The sequence below is a fragment of the Hylobates moloch genome, unplaced genomic scaffold (assembly GCF_009828535.3).
Source record: "Hylobates moloch isolate HMO894 unplaced genomic scaffold, HMol_V3 SCAFFOLD_2, whole genome shotgun sequence".
Taxonomy (NCBI): Eukaryota; Metazoa; Chordata; class Mammalia; order Primates; family Hylobatidae; genus Hylobates; species Hylobates moloch.
In genome coordinates this window covers 5,903,606-5,924,677 of record NW_026652277.1, presented here as the reverse complement: position 1 = coordinate 5,924,677, position 21,072 = coordinate 5,903,606, and the positions used below count along the sequence as shown (strand labels likewise).

The following is a 21,072-nucleotide window of genomic DNA, read 5'->3' as shown; positions in this document are numbered from 1 at the left end:
GAGGTGCACCTGGAAGGGAGCAGGCGCGGGGTGCAATGGAGGGTGGGGGCGCGCACCGTGCCCAGAGCGGGGCTCCCGGGAGCTGATGCCCGTCTGGCCCCCCTACCTCCCAGCTGGTTCCCCGCTTGCCCGCCCTGCCTCACCGCCCTCAGCACAGGGACCTGCCTCTGTCCCCACGACGCCAGGCTCCAGGTGTATCTAGGACTAAAGAGTTGACATCCAGTCTATATAGGGTTGTGGGGGGTTACCTTAAAAGTTCCTTTTTGTTATTAAAAAAGTAATATACACTTGTGCAGTGATTGAGAACAATAGAGGGAACAGAAAACATTCGTGATGGAGTTCCCTTCCAGACTTCGCGTCTCTGCAGATATTTTTTTAAGCCCCAGGAGGCTTGGTGTTGGCCCCCACCTCTGCATTGGATGATCTCCCTCTACTTGGTGTCATCACACATGGGATAGGAGTCAGAAGTTATCACGAGGAATTTTATGTTGCTAATGAGTACAGCCAGTAGCAAAGGAGATTCAAGATGAAGACAACATTCCTGGGGAAAACACAGAAAGCAAATGAAAGATACAATTATGGGACGGGGGAAGGAGAGGAAGAACTCTGTGCTGCTGGACTGGAATAACTGATCCGTTTGTATTTACAATTTTAAAATGTTTCCCAGCTCCATCCATGAAAAAGGCCCCGGAAACACGGACACTCCGGTAGCAAGCAGAGGCACACAAAAGCCCAGATCCACCCTTCTAAGGACCATCCTCCACTGAAAGTACCCAGGGCTCGTTGGAGGAGTGGCTGCTCCCAAGGCCGAGACTGGGAAGGACACAAGGAACCTGGAACAGGAGCTAAGACAGAGCTCAAAAGCCGAAGGGGGCGTGTCAAGGACACAGCAGCCAGCCTGAAAGGGTTCTCAGCCAAACTGGGAGTGGCTTGAGCATCGAGTATGTCAGGAATGGATTCTAACACATGCAATCATAATTTTAAAAATCCCGGAGTCCACACTGGTACTATTACTACTATTAATAATGATGATGAAATTAAAGCTAGTAAAAGGGGGGATGGGCAAGAAAGAGCTTCTTTACAAAAGAATGCCAACTAATAAATGTGGAAAGAATGACAAAAATGGTAAATAACCATTTTGCGGACACTCTGATAATAAGTGTTTCACTCAAGAATCATCAATAGATGCTAAAACTATTGAATAAAAGATTATTCCTTGTATATACACACCCCAAAGAATTGAAAGCAAGGTTTCAAAGAGATATTTGTAGACCCATGTTCACAGCAGCATTATTGACAACAGCCAGAAGGCAGAGTAATCCACGTGTCCATCAACAGATGAATGGATACACAAAATGTGAGTAAACACACAGAATATTACTCCACCTCCAAAAAGATGGAAATTCTGACCCATGCCACAACATGGATGAGCCCTGAGCACTTGATGCTAAGTGAAATAGGCCAGGCACAAACAGACAAATGTTGTAAGATTCCACTCACATGAGTTCCCTAGAATATTCAGATTCAGAGACAGACAGAATGGTGGCTGCTAAGAGCTGCGGATTGTGAAGAATGAGAGTCATTGTTTAATGGGTGCAGGGTTTCAGGTCTGCAGGATGAAAAAGTTCTAGAGATGGATGGTGGCGATGGTTGTACAACACTGTGAATATATTTAACACTACTGAGCTGTATACTTAAAAATGTTGAAGATGGTAAATTATAAGTATATTTACCACAATTAAAAATATTTACATTAGAAATTAAAGACCACCCTGGGCAACATAGTGAAACCCTGTTTCTACAAAATTAAAAATTAAAAAATTAGCCAGGCATGGTGGCACCCACCTGTAATCCCACCCACTCGGGAGGCTGAGGTGGGAGGATGGCTTGAGCCCAGGAATTCTAGACTGCAGCGAGTCCTGATGGCACCACTGCACTCCAGCCTGGGTGACAAAGTGAGATTCTCTCTCTCTCTCTCTCTCTCTCTCTCTATATATATATATATATGTGTGTGTGTGTGTATATATACGTGTATATATATGTATATATATCTATGACTCAAGGACATGACAAAATGAAATAAAATAATAAATTTTTATATTTTTATAAAGATTATTGGCAACAGGATATTTTATTCACACTTTGTGAGTGACTGCAAAGGATGCCTCCACAGATAACTTTTTAGTTACAAATGGGAAAAGTTACCTTTACAAATGATCCAAACAAATGGGATCCTCATATTGCTGTTAAAGAGTCACCCTATCAGGCCGGGCGCGGTGGCTCACACCTGTAATCCCAGCACTTTGGGAGGCCGAGGCAGGCGGATCACGAGGTCAGGAGATCGAGATCATCTGACACAGTGAAATCCCGTCTCTACTAAAAATACAAAAAAAAATTAGCTGGGCGTGGTGGTGGGCACCTGTAGTCACAGCTACTCAGGAGGCTGAGGCAGGAGAATGGCATGAACCCAGGAGGCAGAGCTTGCAGTGAGCCAAGATCGCTCCACTGCACTCCAGCCTGGGTGACAGAGCGAGACTCCATCTCAAAAATAAAAATAAAAAATAAAAAAATAAAGAGTCACCCTATCACTGCTCCAGGCAGGGGGAACTTGCAGAGGCCCTGAGTTATGAGTCTTGAGTGTTTGAGCAACAGAAAGAAGAGGCCAAATGAGGTCGGGCGCCGTGGCTCATGCCTGTAATTCCAGCACTTTGGGAGGCCAAGGCAGATGGATCATCTGAGGTCAGGAGTTGGAGACCAGCCTGCCCAACATGGCGAAACCCCATCTCTACTAAAAATGCAAAAATTAGCTGGGCATGGTGGCAGGCACCTGTAGTCCCAGCTACTCAGGAGGCTGAGGCAGGAGAATTGCTTGAACCCGAGAAGCGAAGGTTGCAGTGAGCCAAGATCGCACCATCGCACTCCAGCCTGGGCTACAAGAGTGAAACTCCGTCTCAAAAAAATAAAAAATAATAAAAAATAAAAAAAAGAGGCCAAATGAATCAAGATTGGGAGATGACTGGAGAAGTGACCTGTCATTTCTCTTTTAACTTCTCATTTTGACATAATTTCAAATTTAGAAATTTTTTAAGTAGTACAAAGAATCTCTATATATCTTCATCCAGATTCGCCAGTTATTAACATTTTACCATATTTGCTTCATCCTCTTTTTTTTTTTCTGAGATGGAGTCTTGCTCTTGTCGCCCAGGCTGGAATGCAATGGCACGATCTCAGCTCACTGCAGCCTCCGCCTCCCGGGTTCAAGCAATTCTCCTGCCTCAGCCTCCTGAGTAGCTGGGATTACAGGTGCGTGCCACTATGCCCAGCTAATTTTTTTGTATTTTTAGTATATAGGGTTTCACCATGTTGGTCAGGCTGTCTCGAACTCCTGACTTCAGGTGATCTGCCTGCCTCAGCCTCCCAAAGTGCTGGGATTACAGGCGTGAGCCACCGCACCCAGGAAACTGTCGATCTTGTAACAAGTCAAAAGGGAACTCTTCATTCTTTCTTGCTTTCTGGACCTCAGGTAGAGAGGGTGTGGGAGCAATCACCGTCCTCGCTTCATCTCAGGCTCTCATCACTGATCCCTGAATGGCCCTCTTTTGTATTTGTTTGTTTAATATAACAGACAACTATGACCCCATCAGCCAATTGACATCTCAATTATTGACATTAAGTGACATGTATTTGTATATTCTCCCATCCTCTGCTTCTGCCTCCCTTCAAATGGGAGTAACCATTATCCTGAATCTTGTAAAAATATATAGTTTTATTATGTATATATTCCTAAAAAGCATTATTTAGTTTTAGTTGTTTTAATTTTATGTTAAAAAAGTATCATAGGCCAGGCATGGTAGCTTATGCCTGTAATCCCAGCACTTTGAGAGGCTGAGGCAGGAGGATTGCTTGAGTCTAGGAGTTCAAGACCAGCCTGGGCAAGATGGCAAGACCTTGTCTCTATTTTAAAAAAGAAAAAATAGCCAGGCATGGTGGCACACACCTAAAGTCATAGCAACTGGGGAGGCTGAGGTGGGGGGGGCATTGCTTGAGCCTGGCAGGTCAAAGCTACAGTGAGTCACTGCACTCCAGCCTAGGTGACAATGCGAGACCTTGTTTCAATAAATAAATAAATAAATAAAAAGTACCTTACCATATGTAAGATTTTGATGTTTTTGGTTTTTGTTTTTTCGGGTTTTTTTTTTTTTTTTTTTTCCCCAGACGGAGTTTCACTCTTGTTGCCCAGGCTGGAGTGCAATGGTGTAATCTCGGCTCACTGCAACCTCCTCCTCCCGGGTTCAAGCGATTCTCCTGTCTCAGCCTCCCGGGTAACTGGGATTACAGGCATGCACCACCACACCCGGCTAATTTTTTTTGTATTTTTAGTAGAGACGGGTTTCTACATGTTGGTCAGGCTGGTCTTGAACTCCTGATCTCAGGTGATCCCCCCGCCTCAGCCTCCCAAAGTGCTGGGATTACAGATGTGAGCCACCACGCCCTTTTTGTTTTTTTTTTAAATTGAGACAGAGTCTTGCTCTGTTACCCAGGTTGGAGTGCAGTGGCACGATCTTGGCTCACTGCAACCTCCGCCTCCCAGGTTCAAGCGATTCTCCTGCCTCAGCCTCCCGAGTAGCTGGCATTACAGGTGCCCATCACCATGCCCGGCTAATTTTTGTATTTCTAGTAGAAACAGGGTTTCACCATGTTGGGCAGGCTGATCTCGAACTCCTGACCTCAAGGGATCTGCCTACCTCCATCTCTCAAAGTGCTGGGATTACAAGCAAGAGTCAGAGCACCTGACCTGTTTTGGGATTTTTTAATAGTCATCAACAATATTGAGAGTTGCTGTCTATTTGAGCGTAGCTTATTTATAATATTGCCCTGTGTGGATATGCTAAGAATAATTTATCCTCCTGTCAAAGTGCATTTGTGCTGTGTAAAGGTTTTTCTATGAGAGTGCTGCTATGAACATGACTGTGTGAACATCAGCAATACTAGGAGCGGTATTGCTGGTTTCAGAGTAGATGATTCTTTTTTTTTTTTTTTTTTTTTTTTTTGAGATGGAGTCTTGCTTTGTCACCCAGGCTAGGGTGCAGTGGCACTGCGATTTCAGCTCACTGCAGCCTCCACCTCCTAGGTTCAAGCGATTCTCTTGCCTCAGCCTCCGGAGTAGCTGGGACTACAGGTGTATGCCATCATGCCCGGCTAATTTTTTGTATTTTTAGTGGAGATGGGGTTTCACCATGTTGACCAGGCTGGTCTTGAACTCCTGACCTCAGGCGATCCGCCTGCCTCGGCCTCCCAAAGTGCTGGGATTACAGGCGTGAGCTACCGCACCCAGCCGAAGTATGTGATTTCAACTTTACACCAAAGAAAAGACCAAACTGCCTCCAAGGCATTTGCACCACTTATCGGCCCACCAGCAATGTGTGAGGGGCTTTTGTGGTCCACATTCTGTCGATGCCGAAAGCCATCAGGTTTCCTCATTTCTACCCGGCACATACAGTGAAACATGTCTTCATTTTGGTCTCAATCTGCATTTTCCTGATCACTAAAGAGGTGAAGTTTCTTTATTTCCTTTTGTTACACACTGCCTGACTTTTAAAAGGCTTTACCAGTCATTCAGTTATTTCTCACAGAAGCCAGAGAATAGAACACAACCACAGAGACACAATGGACTGCCTGCTTATTCACTCAAGTCGGTTTTTCCATAACGTGGATTGGGATTCACTGTTAGGCCATGTGTTACCTATTACTCATCCAAAAATGAATTTTCAAAAGTTTTAGGAGGTTAAGAAATCCATTTCCTATAAAGCAGTCATGATAACATGACCTTTTGCTTCACTGAAATCATAAATGAAAAAGCCTTTCTATAATCCAGGATTTGAACAAAACCTTTGTCATACCCCATTTATAAACAGGACCCGGGAAATGGGGTGACAATAGCAGACAAGATTCTTGGAGGACCACACGCTGACTCATTTATTATAAACGGATGACATTCAACTTCTAGAATTTTTCACAAAAGACACAACTATTTACAGATTCAGATTCCTTTGCTGTTATTATGAGGCAGCAAGTTGATGACAAAATCCTTGTTTCCATTTTCTAATAAGCCTGGCAGAATTGCTTTTTTAAATTTTTTGTCATTTATTTTTATTTTTTTCAGACGGAGTCTCGCTCTGTGGCCCAGGCTGGAGTGCAGTAGCACAATCTTGGCTCACTGCAACCTCTACTTCTTAGGATCAAGCGATTCTCCTGCCTCAGCCTCTCAAGTAGCTGGGATTACAGATGCCCGCCACCACGCCCGGCTAATTTTTGTATTTTTAGTAGAGAAGAGGGTTTGCCATGTTGCCCAGGCTGGCCTTGAACTCCTGTCCTCAGGTGATCCACCTGCCGCAGCCTCCCAAAGTGAGGAGGCATGAGTCACCACACCCAGCCCAGACACTTTAAAAAGAGAATTTGGGCCAGGCATGGCGGCTCACAACTCTAATCCCAGCACTTTGGGAGGCCAAGGTGGGCGAATCACGAGGTTAGGGGTTCAAGATCAGACTGGCCAACATGGCAAAACCCCATCTCTACTAAAAATACAAAAATTAGCCTGGCATCGTGGTGGTGGGAGGCCGGGGCAGGAGAATCACTTAAAATCTGGGAGGCAGAGGTTGGAGTGAGCCAAGATTGTGCCACTGCACATCAGCCTGGGCAGCAAAGCGAGACTCCATCTCAAAAAAGATAAATAAAAAGTAATTAATTAATTAATTAATTAACTTAATTAAAAGCGAATTTGCTCTTCTTTGGAGGCTGGGCGTGATGACACATGCCTATAATCCCGGCACTTTGGGAGGCCAAGGTGGGAGGATCATTTGAGCCCAAGAGTTGGACACCAGCCTGGGCAACACAAGGAGACTTTGTCTCCACAAAAAGTTTAAAAAAAAGCAGACTGTGGTGGCGCACACCTGCGGTCCCAGCTACTCGATGCTGAAGCAAGAGGATTGCTTGAGCCTGGGAGGTGGAGGTTGCAGTGAGCCATGATCGTGCCACTGCACTCCAGCCTGGGAGACAGATCACAACCCTGCCTCTAAAAATACACACACACACACACACACACACATGCACACATACATATATATATATTACATATATATGTACATATATATAATGTCTCTTCTTTGGGAGCTAAACAATGGGTAACACACGGACACACAAGATGGAATAATAGACATTGGAGACTCCAAAAGATGGGAGGATGGTAGCGGGGGTGAGGGTTGAAAAATTGCCTATTGGGTAGGATGTTCACTATATGCCAGTAGAAAATCTGCACTAATATCTCCTAAACATAAAAACATTTTAAGAAAGAAAAATATCTTCCAAAGTTTCAAGCCAGTAACCCAGGGCCATAAAGTCTACTTTCTTATTCTTTCTTTTTGTGTTCAAACACGAATGAGGTTTTTAAATCTATTTTTCTACAATGAGGCCATCTAACTTTCAACAAGCCTGTGGCACCAGGGTTAGCTGAAGGTAGGGGTGACCTGACTGTCAAGGTTAAAACCGGGGAAATCTGAACAAACCAGGATGAGCCAGTACCCTGATTTGGAAGCGAACCCGGTCAGCAGGTGCCTGGGTGGGGTCTGTTCAGGAAGTCTTCCTGGAAACAGAGGAAGGACAGACATTTGGCTGGTAATTGTGTAGTATTTACATGGAAACACTGGGAAAGTGAAAAAAACCCGGCCGGGCGCGGTGGCTTACGCCTTTAATCTCAGCACTTTGGGAGGCTGAGACAGGCGGATCGCGAGGTCAGGAGATCGAGACCATCCTGGCTAACACGGTGAAACCCTGTCTCTACCAAAAATACAAAAAAATTGGCCAGGTGTGGTGGTGGGCGCCTGTGATCTCAGCTATTCAGGAGGCTGAGGCACAAGAATGGCGTGAACCCGGGAGGCAGAGCTTGCAGTGAGCCGAGATCGCGCCACTGCCCTCCAGCCTGGGCGACAGAGCGGGACTCCGTCTCAAAAAAGAAAAAACTCATAAGTGCTTTTGTCCCAGCTTGGAAGAGGGCATGCTCAGCGCCTGGCGTAAACCCCTCAGAACCTTTCGGAATTCTTTGCCGGTAGCAGTGAGCGTCAGTCCCCATCGTCCAAGTCATTTTCTTCTTGAAACGGCTCTGTCTGATGACTGACCTGGGGCATAGTGGACTTTTCTGGAAGGCTACTTACTGGGTCCCATGCTTTTGAACCATGGACAGAAACAGAGCTGCTCAGGGAGGTCACCGTGACCTGCTATGGGCCACTCACAGCCTCTACCAAGGACAGGGCCTGGAGGAGGTGCAGCTGCTGTGGCAGTGCGGGCTCCCCGCAGCTCACTACAACCCAGGCCTCGACAGCCTCGGCCACCTGGCTCCCAGCATCTCCCTAGATCAGACAGAAGGCAGCTGGGGGAGCTACCCATGATTCACTCTCTCTCACCCCACAGCGAATCCATCAAATCCTGCCGCCTCTGCCTCCTAAATATATTCAGAATCCAGCCACCCCCAACACCACCCTGATCCCAGCCACCTGCAGCAGGCCCGGAGACTCCCACCTGGTCTCCCTGCCTCCCCCGCCACCCCACAATCTGCTCTCAGGAGAGCAGCCACCCGTGGTGAAGACGTTTTATGGTATCACGTTAATTCAGCCCAGCAGGCGCCGTGGCTCGCGCCTATAATCCCAGCACTTTGGAAGGCCAAGGCGGACAAATCACTTGAACTCAGGAGTTCAAGACCAGCCTGACCAACATGGTGAAATTCCGTTTCTACTAAAAATACAAAAAAATTAGCTGGGCGTGGTAGCATGCACCTGTAATCCCAGCTGCCCAGGAGGCTGAGGCAGGAGGATCGCTTGAACTCGAGAGGCAGAGGTTGCAGTGAGCCGAGAATGCGCCACTGCACTCCAGCCTGGGCAACAGAGTGGGACCCTGTCTCAAAAAAAAAAAAAAAAAAATTAATTCAGCCCACACCTCCACCAAAACCCTCCCAGGCCTTCCCGTCTCCAGGTGAGAGGCCAAACAAGGCCCTACCGTGGGAGATGAGGAAGTGCTGAGCCGCCACTCCCTTCCTAAGCCTGCGTCCACCTGGCTTCCACCCTCTCACCCTGCAGAAGCCGTGCTGGCCCGCAGGTTCCTCCTGCACTCAGCTGCTCTGGCCACAGGACCTTTGCCTCACACTTCCCCATTTGGACATGCTCCTGAGCTAATGGCACTGTCTGCTGCCTCACTCCCATCAGGCTGCCTCACTCCCCTCAGTCTCGGTCCAAATGTCCCCTGGAGTGACCATCCTGTGTGCAACCACAATCCTCCCTCCCTGTCCCTGACTTCCTCTCTCCGCTCTTTTTTTTTTTTGGATGGAGTCTCGCTCTGTCTCCCAGGCTGGAGTGCAGTGGCGCGATCTCGGCTCACTGCAACCTCACCTCCCAGGTTCAAGCAATTATCCTGCCTCAGCCTCCTGAGTAGCTGGGACTACAGGCATCCACCTCCACACCCAGCTAATTTTTGTATTTTCAATAGAGACGGGGTTTCACCATGTTGTACAAGCTGGTCTCCAACTCCTGACCCCAAGTGATCCGCCTGCCTCGGCCTCCCAAAATGCTGGGATTAGAGGCGTGAGTCACCTCGCCCAGCCCCTCCCCCTCCTCTTTCCTGAGTTATTTTCTTCTTGGCATTCACATCCATTGACACATGCAGCATTCACCTGCTCACCAGCCCAGGGAGGTCACCATGACCTCCTACCAGCCACTCAAAGCATCTGCCAAGGACAAAGCCACACAGGCTCACCCCATTCACATGTAAGCTGCATGGCCGAGGTTTGTCTGTCTTGTTCACTGCCGCAGCCTCTGCACTTACATCCTCCCCTGGCCTACTAGGCACTGCTGAAAGGACTGAAGAGCTTACAGAAGTGACTTCAGTTGCACCACAGATGAGGGTAGGCATCCGCAGGGCAGGGCAGCCCATCGGCCTTTCAATTGCATTTCTTGCTTGTCTTTGTTCGTTCTTTCTTTCTTTCTTTCTTCCTTCCTTCCTTCCTTTCTCTCTCTCTCTCTTTCTTTCTTTCTTTTTCTGAGACAGAGTCTTGCTCTGTCTCCCAGGCCGGAGTGCAGTGGCACGATCTCAGCTCAATGCCTTCCAGTTCAAGCAATTCTCCTCCCTCAGCCTCCCGAGTAGCTGGGATTACAGGCACCCACCACCACGCCCAGCTAATGTTTTGTATTTTTAGTAGAGATGGGGTTTCACCATGTTGATCAAGCTAGTCTCGAACTCCTGAGCTCAGGTGATCTGCCCACCTCAGCCTCCCAAAGTGCTGGGATTACAGGCGTGAGCCACCGTGCCCAGCCTCTTCTTTCTTTTTTTAAAGACAAGGTCTCATTCTGTTGCCCAGGCTTAAGTGCAGCGGTACGATCAAGGCTCACTGCAGCCTCAACTTCCTGGGCTCAGGCAATCCTCCCACCTCAGCCTCCCAAGTAGCTGGCACTACGGGCACATGCCTCCACACCTAGCTAATTTTTTAATTTTTTCTTTGTAGGGACAGGAACTCACTCTCTTGCCCAGGCTGGTCTCGCTCTCCTGGGCTCAAGCGACCCTCCCACCTCAGCCGCCGGAGTAGCTGGGGCTGCGGGTGTGTGCCACTGCACCTGGCCATACAGTTCTTGCTTTCCTACTGAATTACCTCAGCTACCAGATCCGCAGCCCTCCTTCATTCCTGGGTTTGGAATGTTCCTTGTGCAAACGTTCCAGAGAGATTTGGCCCTCGCAGGTGGCTAGTTATCGTGATGCCTTCCACCCTCCTACCAGATGCTTCCTCCCCCGCTGCCTGGCTCGGGAAGCCTCCATGGAGGGTCAGAGGCTCCACAGAAGTGTGGACGGGTAAAGCCCGCAGCAAGGCGTCTGCCTCACTTGGACCACCTAGAACTTGCCGCAGGACCCGAATCACACTGGAGCCCGGCTGCAGGAATTGTTCCAGGCATCGGTTCCCACTGCAGAGCCTGGGAAGGGAGCTGTCCGGCTCCCCAGCCTCTGCAGTGGGAGCTGATGCCCGGAACAGGCATCTCAAAAGTGTGGGTCACCACCCATTAGTGGCCTTGAAATCAATTTACTGGAATAAGACCAGAATCTTTCTTAATGAAATGGAACAGACTAGAAAACATCAGCGTGTACAGTATTGTCTGAGGTTAAGTATTGTTTCAGGACATTTTTTGTCTAGGCATCAAAGCAGAAACTATCAAATCAGAATTTCTGGGGCATCGGTTTTTTTTCTTTTTTTTAGCTCCCCAGTTAATTGTAATGTGAAGCCAGGAACAAGAGCTGTAGGAGGGCGGTTCTGTCCTTCTGAGAAACAAGGCATCCCCACCACGGCTGTGAGCCAGTGCCTGCCGCCGACAGTCACAGCACCATGGCACTGAGGACCAGCTTTCCCTGAAGTCCACCTGCATCAAACAGGTCTACCCCATGCCTAGGCAAGACCTTCCTCTTTCTCGCTTCCTTTTGAAAGTCCACACTTCTCAGGGAGGGGGGAGGGTACCCTCCCGACTTCCCGTTTGCCCCTGCCTGCCTGATTGGATCTTTCTTCACTCCTGTGGCTGGACAAGCCTCTGGGATGACTTCAGCAGCCTCAGAGAGGACTTCCAGAATCCGATCGCCAGGGGTCAGTATCTCAAGCAGACAGTCACGACAGCAGACTAATGCCACCCTAAGAAAGCACAGTTGTCAGTCACCCCTCAAACAGAGGTAGCATCCCAGTGTCCTCACCAATGCAAGGGGCCACAGCCTCTGGGAAATCTGCTTCTTGCTTCTCTGGCCGAGGACTGGGGCATACAGGACCTCACTTTCTGACAAGTGAGTGTTGAAGCCCAGGCCAGGGGGAAGTGTGTTTTTGAACTGTCATGTCAGAGCACCCTCCGGAGCTACAGCTGGAAAGGCTGCTTGCGGAAGTGCCAGGACGACCAAACCCCACTGCTCTTCAGACACCTTGTAGCTGCCCCAACCAGAACCTCGGACTTTCCTGGGGCCAGGCCCCCTAGCTCAGACCCGCACACAAGATATCACCAAGAGTCATGCACACTGCCAGCGGGGAGCTGCGGTAAGTGGGACGGTGTTCCACAGACTGGGGCTCCCTTCCTGTGTCTGTCTCCCTGCTGTCCTGGTTCACTGTCTCAACCGCCCAGCTAGAAATCTTGGAACTCTTCCTCTGCAGTCATGAATGACAGGCAATTTTTGCTTTTTGTTGTTTTTGTTGTTTTGAGACGGAGTTTGGCTCTGTCGCCCAGGCCGGAGTGCAGTGGCACGATCTTGGCTCGCTGCAACCTCCGCCCCCCAGATTCAAGCGATTCTCCTGCCTCAGCCTCCCGAGTAGCTGAAATTACAGGTGCCCGCCACCGTACCCGCCTAATTTTTCATACTTTTAGTAGAGACGGGGTTTCACCATGTTGGTCAGGCTGGTCTCAAACTCCTGACGTCAAGTGATCCACCCGCCTCGGCCTCCCAAAGTGCTGGGATTACAGGTGAGAGCCACCGCACCCGGCCCCAAGCTGTCTTAATAGGAGAGAATCTAGAATGTGCATTCAAGAGCTTAGATCCCAACACTGACATTTTTTGGACATAAATTTCAGTCCTGGGGTCAAAGCCGAAGGAGCACGTCGCCTGGAGAATTCAAGGTCATGGCCTCCTCATTTGCCACTTGTCTGAAAATGTGGCCAGCCTCTGACCTGGAGGTGCAGGGAGATACCAGGCCATGTGCCCAGGACAAAGTCTTTGGAGGACAAAGGTGCAGGTGGAATTCCTTTTGCTTCCTGCAGCCGACTTAGCCAGGAAGGCTGGGAGGCTGGAGACTCGGTGTGTGTGACAAGCATCCAAGCGATTAGGAAGCACAGATCTCCAAATGGAGATCTTTACCCTTCTTTGACAGATGGGTAAACTGAGGCCAAGTGCTCTTAAGTGGCTTCCATGAAGCGCCCATACTTCATGCAGCCTGCATCACGATTCCTACCACCTGTGCCCTCCTGCCTGAGCAGCTTCCAGAACTGTCCCCTGCAGCAAAGGATCTGTAGACATGACCACAGTCCTGCAGAATGAGCAAAGCGAATGGTCTCCATGTGCAGATGCTCGGAGAGCCATGATGTTGAGGGGCCAGGAGGTGGTGGAAGGCTCTGGCCTCAGACCACGTCCTCCCTGGGGCATGTCCTCCCTGCCCACTGTCCCCCATGGCCTGGGTCCTCCCCACACTTCCCATGCTTCTCCTGTGACGTTGTGGCTCCTTTCCCCGTGTTCATTTTATCCAGTTTCATCTACGTACAAATACTGGGAAGGACAGGAGGACACAGTGTGATTGGGCTTCCAGCCCAAGAGGCGTCCACAGCAGACGCTGAGGCAGTAGGAAGACCACCGTGTCAGTGCTGGGTGCTTGGACCAAGATGAAGATGCAGGCCCCGCCCTGGGAACTCCCCGTGACCTGGGAAATTAAAGGACAGACTCACAGCGGGCAGAGAAATGCAATGCGTGCTTGGGAATTTGGGAGATCTGCAGTCCTGAGGACTTAGGAGCACTTGGTATTTTTGGGTCTGGGGCTGGGCTAACCAGCGTGCAGACAGTGCCCATGCTTGCCGCCCTGGGTGGCAGTGGCATTTAGAACTTGATATCTGGTATTTCCAAAAAAGAACCAAATGATGACCATAGTGAAATTCAGGAATGTGTTCATCTTCCCTACATTTATGGCTGGGTGTTGTCTTTTTTGTTGTTGTTGTTGTGACAGAGTCTCGCTCTGTCACCCAGGCTGGAGTGTAGTGGCGCAATCTCGGCTCACTGCGAACTCCACCTCCCGGGTTCACGCCATTCTCCTGCCTCGGCCTCCCGAATAGCTGGGACTACAGGCACCCGCCACTACGCCCGGCTAATTTTTTGTATTTTTTTTTTTAGTAGAGATGGGGTTTCACTGTGTTAGCCAGGATGGTCTCGATCTCCTGACCTCTTGATCCACCCACCTCGGCCTCCCAAAGCGCTGGGATTACAGGCATGAGCCACCACACACAGCCTGAGTATTGTCTTTATTTTAAATTATTCAGCCGGGCGCGGTGGCTCACGCTTGTAATCCCAGCACTTTGGGAGGCTGAGGCGGGCGGATCACGAGGTCAGGAGATCGAGACCACGGTGAAACCCCATCTCTACTAAAAATACAAAAAAATTAGCCGGGCGTGGTGGCGGGCGCCTGTAGTCCCAGCTACTCAGAGAGGCTGAGGCAGGAGAATGGCGTGAACCCGGGAGGCGGAGATTGCAGTGAGCCGAGATTGCGCCACTGCACTCCAGCCTGGGCGACAGAGCGAGACTCCGTCTCAAAAAAATAAAAATTAAAAAATTAAAATAAAAAAATAATAATAAATTACGCGTGGGGGGATGCCATCATCTTTCAGCATTTAGGGTTTGTAAGGATTTATTATTATTATTTTTGAGACAGTCTCGCTCTGTCACCCAGGCTGGAGTGCAGTGGCCATGATTTCAGCTCACTGCAACCTCCGCCTCCTAGGTTCAATTGATTCTCGTGCCTCAGTCTCCTGAGTAGCTGGGATTACAGGTGTCCGCCACCACGCCCAGTTAATTTTTGTATTTTTAGTAGAGACAGGGTTTCACCATGTTGGTCAGGCTGGTCTCAAATGCCTGGTCTGAAGTAATCCTCTCACCTCACTCAGCCTCCCAACGTGCTGGGTTACAGGCGTGAGCCACCACGCCTGGCCTATAAGGATCTTAATGTGGCTCTGCAACTACTCATTCCAAAAGAAAATGACACATTAACAAAGTAGAAGAACTTATGAAACACTTGCTACCACCAGGTCCAATATAAGCATGAGGTATAGACTGTAACTCAAACAGCTCTCCAAGTTACCATGCAGAAAGCATTCTGAGAACAAATGAGTGTTCTGGTCTGGTTATGGGACAAGATATGCCTGCAAGAGCTGCTATGTGCATAGAATCAATGGAAAAGGTGACAGAAAAGGCATGAACTTAAAAGGCATGAAGAGACATCCACACCCCATGTTTGTTGCAGCGCTATTCACAACGGCCAAGACATGGAATCAACCTAGGTGTCCAACAACAGATGAATGGATACAGAAAATCTACATATACAACATGGAATACTACTTGGCCATAAAAAAGAGTGAAATCCTTGGGATGGAACTGGAGGATATTATGATAAGGTCACACAGTACATTTTGAGAGCTTGTTTGGAGGTTCTAACAGGGGAGCGCAGCTACCCGTGTACCCTTGACTGAAGACGAGTCCTCCTCTATTGGGGATGGTTGTCCTCTTGGACCGAGCGCACAGCTTCGGGAGGGACACACATGGAGTGGTGAGGGAGGAAGGGGACACCCACCTAGCCAGCCAGATCAGCCAAATCAACCCTGGTGATCACTGGGGTGACAGATGTCACGGCCAGATTGCCCTCACATCCCACACAGTGCATTTTGTATCGTATTGTTGTTGTTTTTTGTTTTGTTTTGTTTTGTTTTTTGTTTTTGTTTTGTTTTGTTTTGTTTGAGAAGGAGTCTCACTCTGTCGCCCAGGCTGGAGTGCAGTGGCACGATCTTGGCTCACTGCAACCTCCACCTCCTGGGTTCAAGTGATTCTGCTGCCTCAGCTCCCCAAGTAGCTGGAATTACAGGCGCCTGCCCCCACCCCTGGCTAATTTTTGGATTTTTAGTAGAGACAGGGTTTCACCATGTTGGCCAGCCTGGTCTCAAACTCCTGACCTCAGGTGATCCACCCGCCTCGGCCTCCCAAGTGCTGGGATTACAGGTGTGAGCCACCGCACCTGGCCTTATTGTTATTTATTATTAGAACTTTCACCTGCTATTCCCTTGTCCCTCTGAAGATGGAATGTGCAAAAATCCTTGGAACACTGCTGTCTGAAGACATTTTTATAGGATTCTAGACTTGAAAAGGACCTCAACAATTTATTCAAGACCACAGTCTCTTAGCAGAGCCACGCCTCCATCACCTGAGATGAGTCACCGTCTACACCATCTATCTTATTTATTTCTCTTTAGAGAGACAGGGTCTGGCTCTGTCACCCAGGCTGGAGTGCAGTGGTGTGATCGTAGCTCACTGCAGCCTTGAACTCCTGGGCTCAAGCAATCCTCCCACCTCAGTCTCCAGAGTAGCTGGGACTACAAGTTCACGCCACCACCCCCAGCTGATTTTTAATTTTTTTGGTAGAGAGAGGGTCTCGCTATGGTGTCTAGGCTGGTCTCAAATTCCTGGCCTTAAGTGATCCTCCCACCTCAGCCTCCCAAAGTGCTGGGATTACAGGCATGAGCCACCACGCCGGCCCATCTATTCGATTTCTAAGGAGAGAAGTTCTTGCAGAGGAAGAACTGCCCCAGCGTCCCTCCATTGTGGTTCCCAAAGTTAGTCATGATAGGCATGGCTTTCCTCTCCATGTCCAGCTGAAGTGCTTCCTGCCTCCTTTTCTTCTCATGAATTTCTTTTATGTTCCACATCAAGATACTAACTTTTCCTTCTTCTAGACAGATTGGCCAAAGACGCAGACCTTCCTCCCACTCTAACCACCGTCACCCTGGAGACCCACAGGAAGAGCTGTGAGCCCTGAACGCAATGCTCGCACCATCCTTCCCCCATCTGGGCCAGGACTGCCACTGTCAGCTGCTGCTCCAGCCTCACGCTGAGCATAGGGGACACGGCCCAGATGCAGCCACCACCCACCTGATACGGTTCCTGCCTACCACGTGCCATACCACTGCGGTCCATGTTGGACAAGTGGAATATGAGGTCTAAGTCCCTCTGGCTCCATTCTAGCCAGCACCATAGCACCAACCCAACCACAGCCTGTGTGACAGTCCAGGAGGTCAACCATTGTCACACCCCCTCAATGCGGAGTTCAGCCTCCTCAGGTGGGGCCTCCTACTGAGAACTGCTCTGCACTGGGACTTCTGACTCCCCTCCCTGGCACTTGCTGGAGAGCACGGGAGGTGGGCTCCAGGGAGGAGACGCCATGTCTTGCTGTGCAGCTGGTACCTAGCATGTGCTGGTGCATAGCAAGTGCCCAATCTAGAGAATGAATGAACAATGTGGTGGTACACAACCACTCACCTTTCCCGTAACTACATTCAGTAGTTGTCCACTGGTTCCTCCCATAAGTGAGGGACAAGACCAGCACCTAAGATCTTTGGTTGCTTCTCTGTTGTACCCTGAAGACCCTCTCTCCTCCAAAAGGGAAAGCCACCCAGCTCTGTGTCCCAGCAGGCTCCCCTGTATGGACCACCCCATCAAGCTCCCCTGTATGGACCACCCCGTCAGACTCCCCTGTATGGACCACCCCATCAGGCTCCCCTGTATGGACCACCCTGTCAGGCTCCCCTGTATGGACCACCCCATCAGGTTCCCCTGTATGGACCACCCCGTCAGGCTCCCTGGTCCTCTGGCTGCCAAAGCCATGAGATCAGAGGGAGGAAGGAGTGAGGTCTAGGTGAGGATTCTCCCAGCTCCCCCTCTGCAGGCCACACACTGCCTGCCCCTCCAACAGAGGCCACAGTCCCTGTCAGGCTGTCCCTAGTTTTGGCTCTGCCACTTGACATTTTAAACCTCGAGGTGCTAATGCCCAGGGCTCTGCACTATCCCTTCCGGTTTTCCTATCTCCTACCCAAATCTCCCCATCGTTAAACTCCTCGACTTGCCTGGTACCCGCCGGGCCCCTGAAGGAGCTGATCCCAAAGTCTGAAGCTTGTCAAGAGGCAGAAGCGCAGCCTGGGGAGGGAATCCACAGCTGTCCCTGCTCGGCTTCCAGCCCGCAGAGGACAGACGCCTTCTCCAGATGGCTTCTCTTGGTTTTGGGAACAGGGCAGCAAAGTCTTTTCATTTCCCAATTTTTAAGTTACTTTTCTGAATAGTTAACACATTCAGATGGCTCAAAGGTCAAAACATACAGAAGAGTAGCTGCACTGGCGTGTCCTGCACCTCCATCCGTGAGGGTTGAGGCGCCGTGCTGTCCCTCACAGGAGGACCTCGTCCCCTCCAGGCAGCTTCAGACCATGGCTCAGCACCAAACCCAGCCACGGCCTGGCTTCCTACAGTTCCCACTTGCTGTGCTTACTTCTAAGTGAGAAGTCGCACCTGCAACTGAGGAAGCTCTGCCTAGATAAGGCCTCCAAGAGCCTGCGCCCTGGCTCACACCAGGGCGTCTGGGAAATGCAGACAGCACTTATGCCAAGCAACACTGTTTCTTACACCCTGGGACCTCCAGGAAGTAGCATCTGCCAAATGGAAGGATAACGTTTTCCTCTTCATGCAGCAAGGTCTCTTCAGATTAAACAATGATAACAATAACCAACAAAACCAAAGCTTACCTTGGTTGCAAATGTTTTGCCCTGTGTGATCTAATAATACACTAAAATACGTTGTCATAAAGCAAAATGTTCATATGCAAACAATACATTAGCAGCTTGGCTATTTAATACTTTGCCGCATAAGGCTCTGTACTGAGGGCCCTAACAAGTAAACAGAAGTCTGAGCCTTTTAGGAGTTTCCCAACCAGAGCCCACATCGACAAAAGTGGGCAGAAGTGATGAAGTCAGAGATAAATGATTGTCCCCTGCAGTTAATGAGTGGGGGGGAGGGACACTCTGAGAGCCTCCAGAGAACCCAGAGAGTCAAGGTGGCCACATCATACCTGGATTAATGGAGACACCGAGGACAGTGGCCGTGGGACTAAACGTGTCCAACTGACAGAGGAGTGGCAGAGCCCCTGCTTGCTGGCTGTCACCTTCCTTCTGGCCACCCTCCCCATCTCCCTACCCCAACGGGACAGGAGAGTCAGCAGCCACCTTCACTGCCAGGAGTCCACGCTGATACCTAGGCACCCTCTGTTTGAAAAACATGTCCAGTACAGCCTCCAAGCAACCGTAGCATCACGCTGGCCGTGCCTCTGAGTTATGAGAGAAGAGAGGCAGAGGGGTGGGTGCGGGGAGGGAGAGACGACACAGCACAGGCCCAGTGCCAGGGGAGGCCAGGCTCCTCCCCCCACACACACACAGCCACTCCTCAACGTCCTTAGTGTGCCCAGGTCGCAGTGGGGGAGTCTCGGGTATTGAGTGACAATCATCACCAGAGCTCAACCCCTCCCAATCCAAACACAACTCTGATTTGAAAGTCAAATCGAGGCCCCCCTCCCCACACTTCTGCAGCTCCCACTTCTCTCCGGGGTCTTTGAGCTGAGAGTGGCCCAGGGCTCTGGGCAGTGCTGGGCCTCCAACCACCCGGCCTGTAAACCGGGGTCCAGTGGCTGGGACCGCCCCCCGCCCCGGTGCGGGTAGGGAACATGAGGTAGCCGGGCCTTTCTGGCAGTCCCGGCACGCAGGGCGGAGAAGGCAGACGGCAGCCCCTGCAGGAGGGGCCGGGCCGCGCTCATCAGCGGGCCTGAGTTTGCTTTTCTGGGGACGGCTCCCATCCTCACGCGGCGGTCCCTATCCATCCGTCGGTTTTGCCCAGGAGGCAACGGAGGCTGGGGGCTGAAATGACTGCGCCGGGGTCAGAGGGCGGGAGGGGCAGAGGCGGGACTCAGGCCCAAGCTGCCTACCTCCCGCGCCCCGCTGCCCCTCTCCGTGCCCCCGAGCTCACCGCTCCCGCCCTCAGGACCCCGGGCCCCGCCGCCCTCCGGGTCTCTCCGGGTCGGGGGCTCTGGTCTATCGGGGGCCCTGGTCTATCTGCGGCCCGGGGCTGGAGCGCAGCGGGAAGCGGGAATTCGCTGCAAGTGCCGCCCCCGGCTCGGGCACGTGGTGGCGGCCGCGGAGTCGCCAGAGGGGACGCGCGGGTCTGGAGGAGGTAGCGCGGGTCTGGAGGCACAATGCGGGGCTGCAGAGGAGACGCCGGGCCGGAGAGGAGACGCGAGGCCGGAGGGGGACGCGCGGGGCCGGAGGGGGACGCGCGGGGCCGGAGGGGACACGCAGGACCGGAGGAGACAGTGCGGATCTGGAGGGACACGCGGGTCCGGGGCGCAGCGCAGGGCGGAGGGGACAAGGCGGAGCGCGTCTCGCTCGGCCCGGGGCGGCACCGCCGCAGCCCGGGTGTACAGCGCTTCCGCGCCTGGCGAGGACCCGAGGCTCGGGTACCCACAGGCGGCCGCTCAGGTCCCCGCGCGCGCTGGGGGCGTGGGCCGCGTCACCGGGACTCCTACCTTTCCTGAAGGGCATCGCGCCGGGGGCGCTCCCCGCGGGGCTGGCCCGCGACACCCAGACAGGACGACGTCCAAGCGGCAGCCCCGCGGCTCGGGGCGCCTGCGGGCGGCGGGGCGGGAGAGGGAGGGGAAAGGGACATATTTGGTCAAAGCCTGGCGCGTCACGGCGCGGAGGAGGATCCGCCGGCAGGAAGCGCGGGGCGGTGCCAGCCGTGAGCTCCGGGCGCCCTCGGGCTGCTGGGGGAAGCCGGGGTTGTGGGCCGGGCCGCCCTGTCCCGCCCAGTTCCCCCAGGTCCCGCAGGGGCGGCCCGCAGCCCCCCAGACGCGGAACTTGCCGGCCTCAGAGCTGCCGCCTGCCTTGCGGACTCCACGGGACAGGGGAAAAGTGGTGCAGGAAGAAACCAACTCCTTTTGCTCTCTTGGGCTGTTCCGAGCCGTCCTTCCCGAAGGACGGGACCTGAGGGAATTCCATCCCATTTTTACTTTTATGTCCTACGGGCACAGGGGACACTCTCAAATCACCAGCTGACTCAAATTGAACAAACTGAAATTGTGTAATTTTTTCTTTTTCTTTTTTCTTTCTTTTTTTGTTTGTTGTTTGTGTGTGTGTGTGTTTGTGTGTGTGTGTGTGCGTGTGTGTGTGTTTTGAGACAGGATCGCACTCTGTCGCCCAAGCTGGAGTGCAGTGGGATTACAGGCGTGCGCCACCACGCCCAGATAATTTTTCTAAATGTTTTTTGTAGAGACGGGTATTGTCATGTTGCCCAGGCTGGTCGGGAACTCCTGACTTAAAGTGATCCGCCCACCTCGGCCTCGCAAAGTGCTGGGATTACAGGCGTGAGCCACCGCGCCCGGCAGAATTGAAATTAACTGCTGGC

General features: G+C 51.4%; 1 protein-coding gene across 1 annotated transcript in view; it reads right to left on the bottom strand.

Annotated features, from left to right (window-relative positions):
• PFKFB3 (6-phosphofructo-2-kinase/fructose-2,6-biphosphatase 3) overlaps positions 1-20,319 on the bottom strand; it is a 94,120-nt gene extending 73,801 nt beyond the window's left edge. Inside the window, exon 1 of the mRNA XM_032151194.2 lies at positions 20,195-20,319. Within this exon, the coding sequence (XP_032007085.1) occupies positions 20,195-20,210 (16 nt within the window). The 5' untranslated portion in view covers positions 20,211-20,319. The remainder of the gene's footprint in view (positions 1-20,194) is intronic.
• Positions 20,320-21,072: the final 753 nt, after the last annotated feature.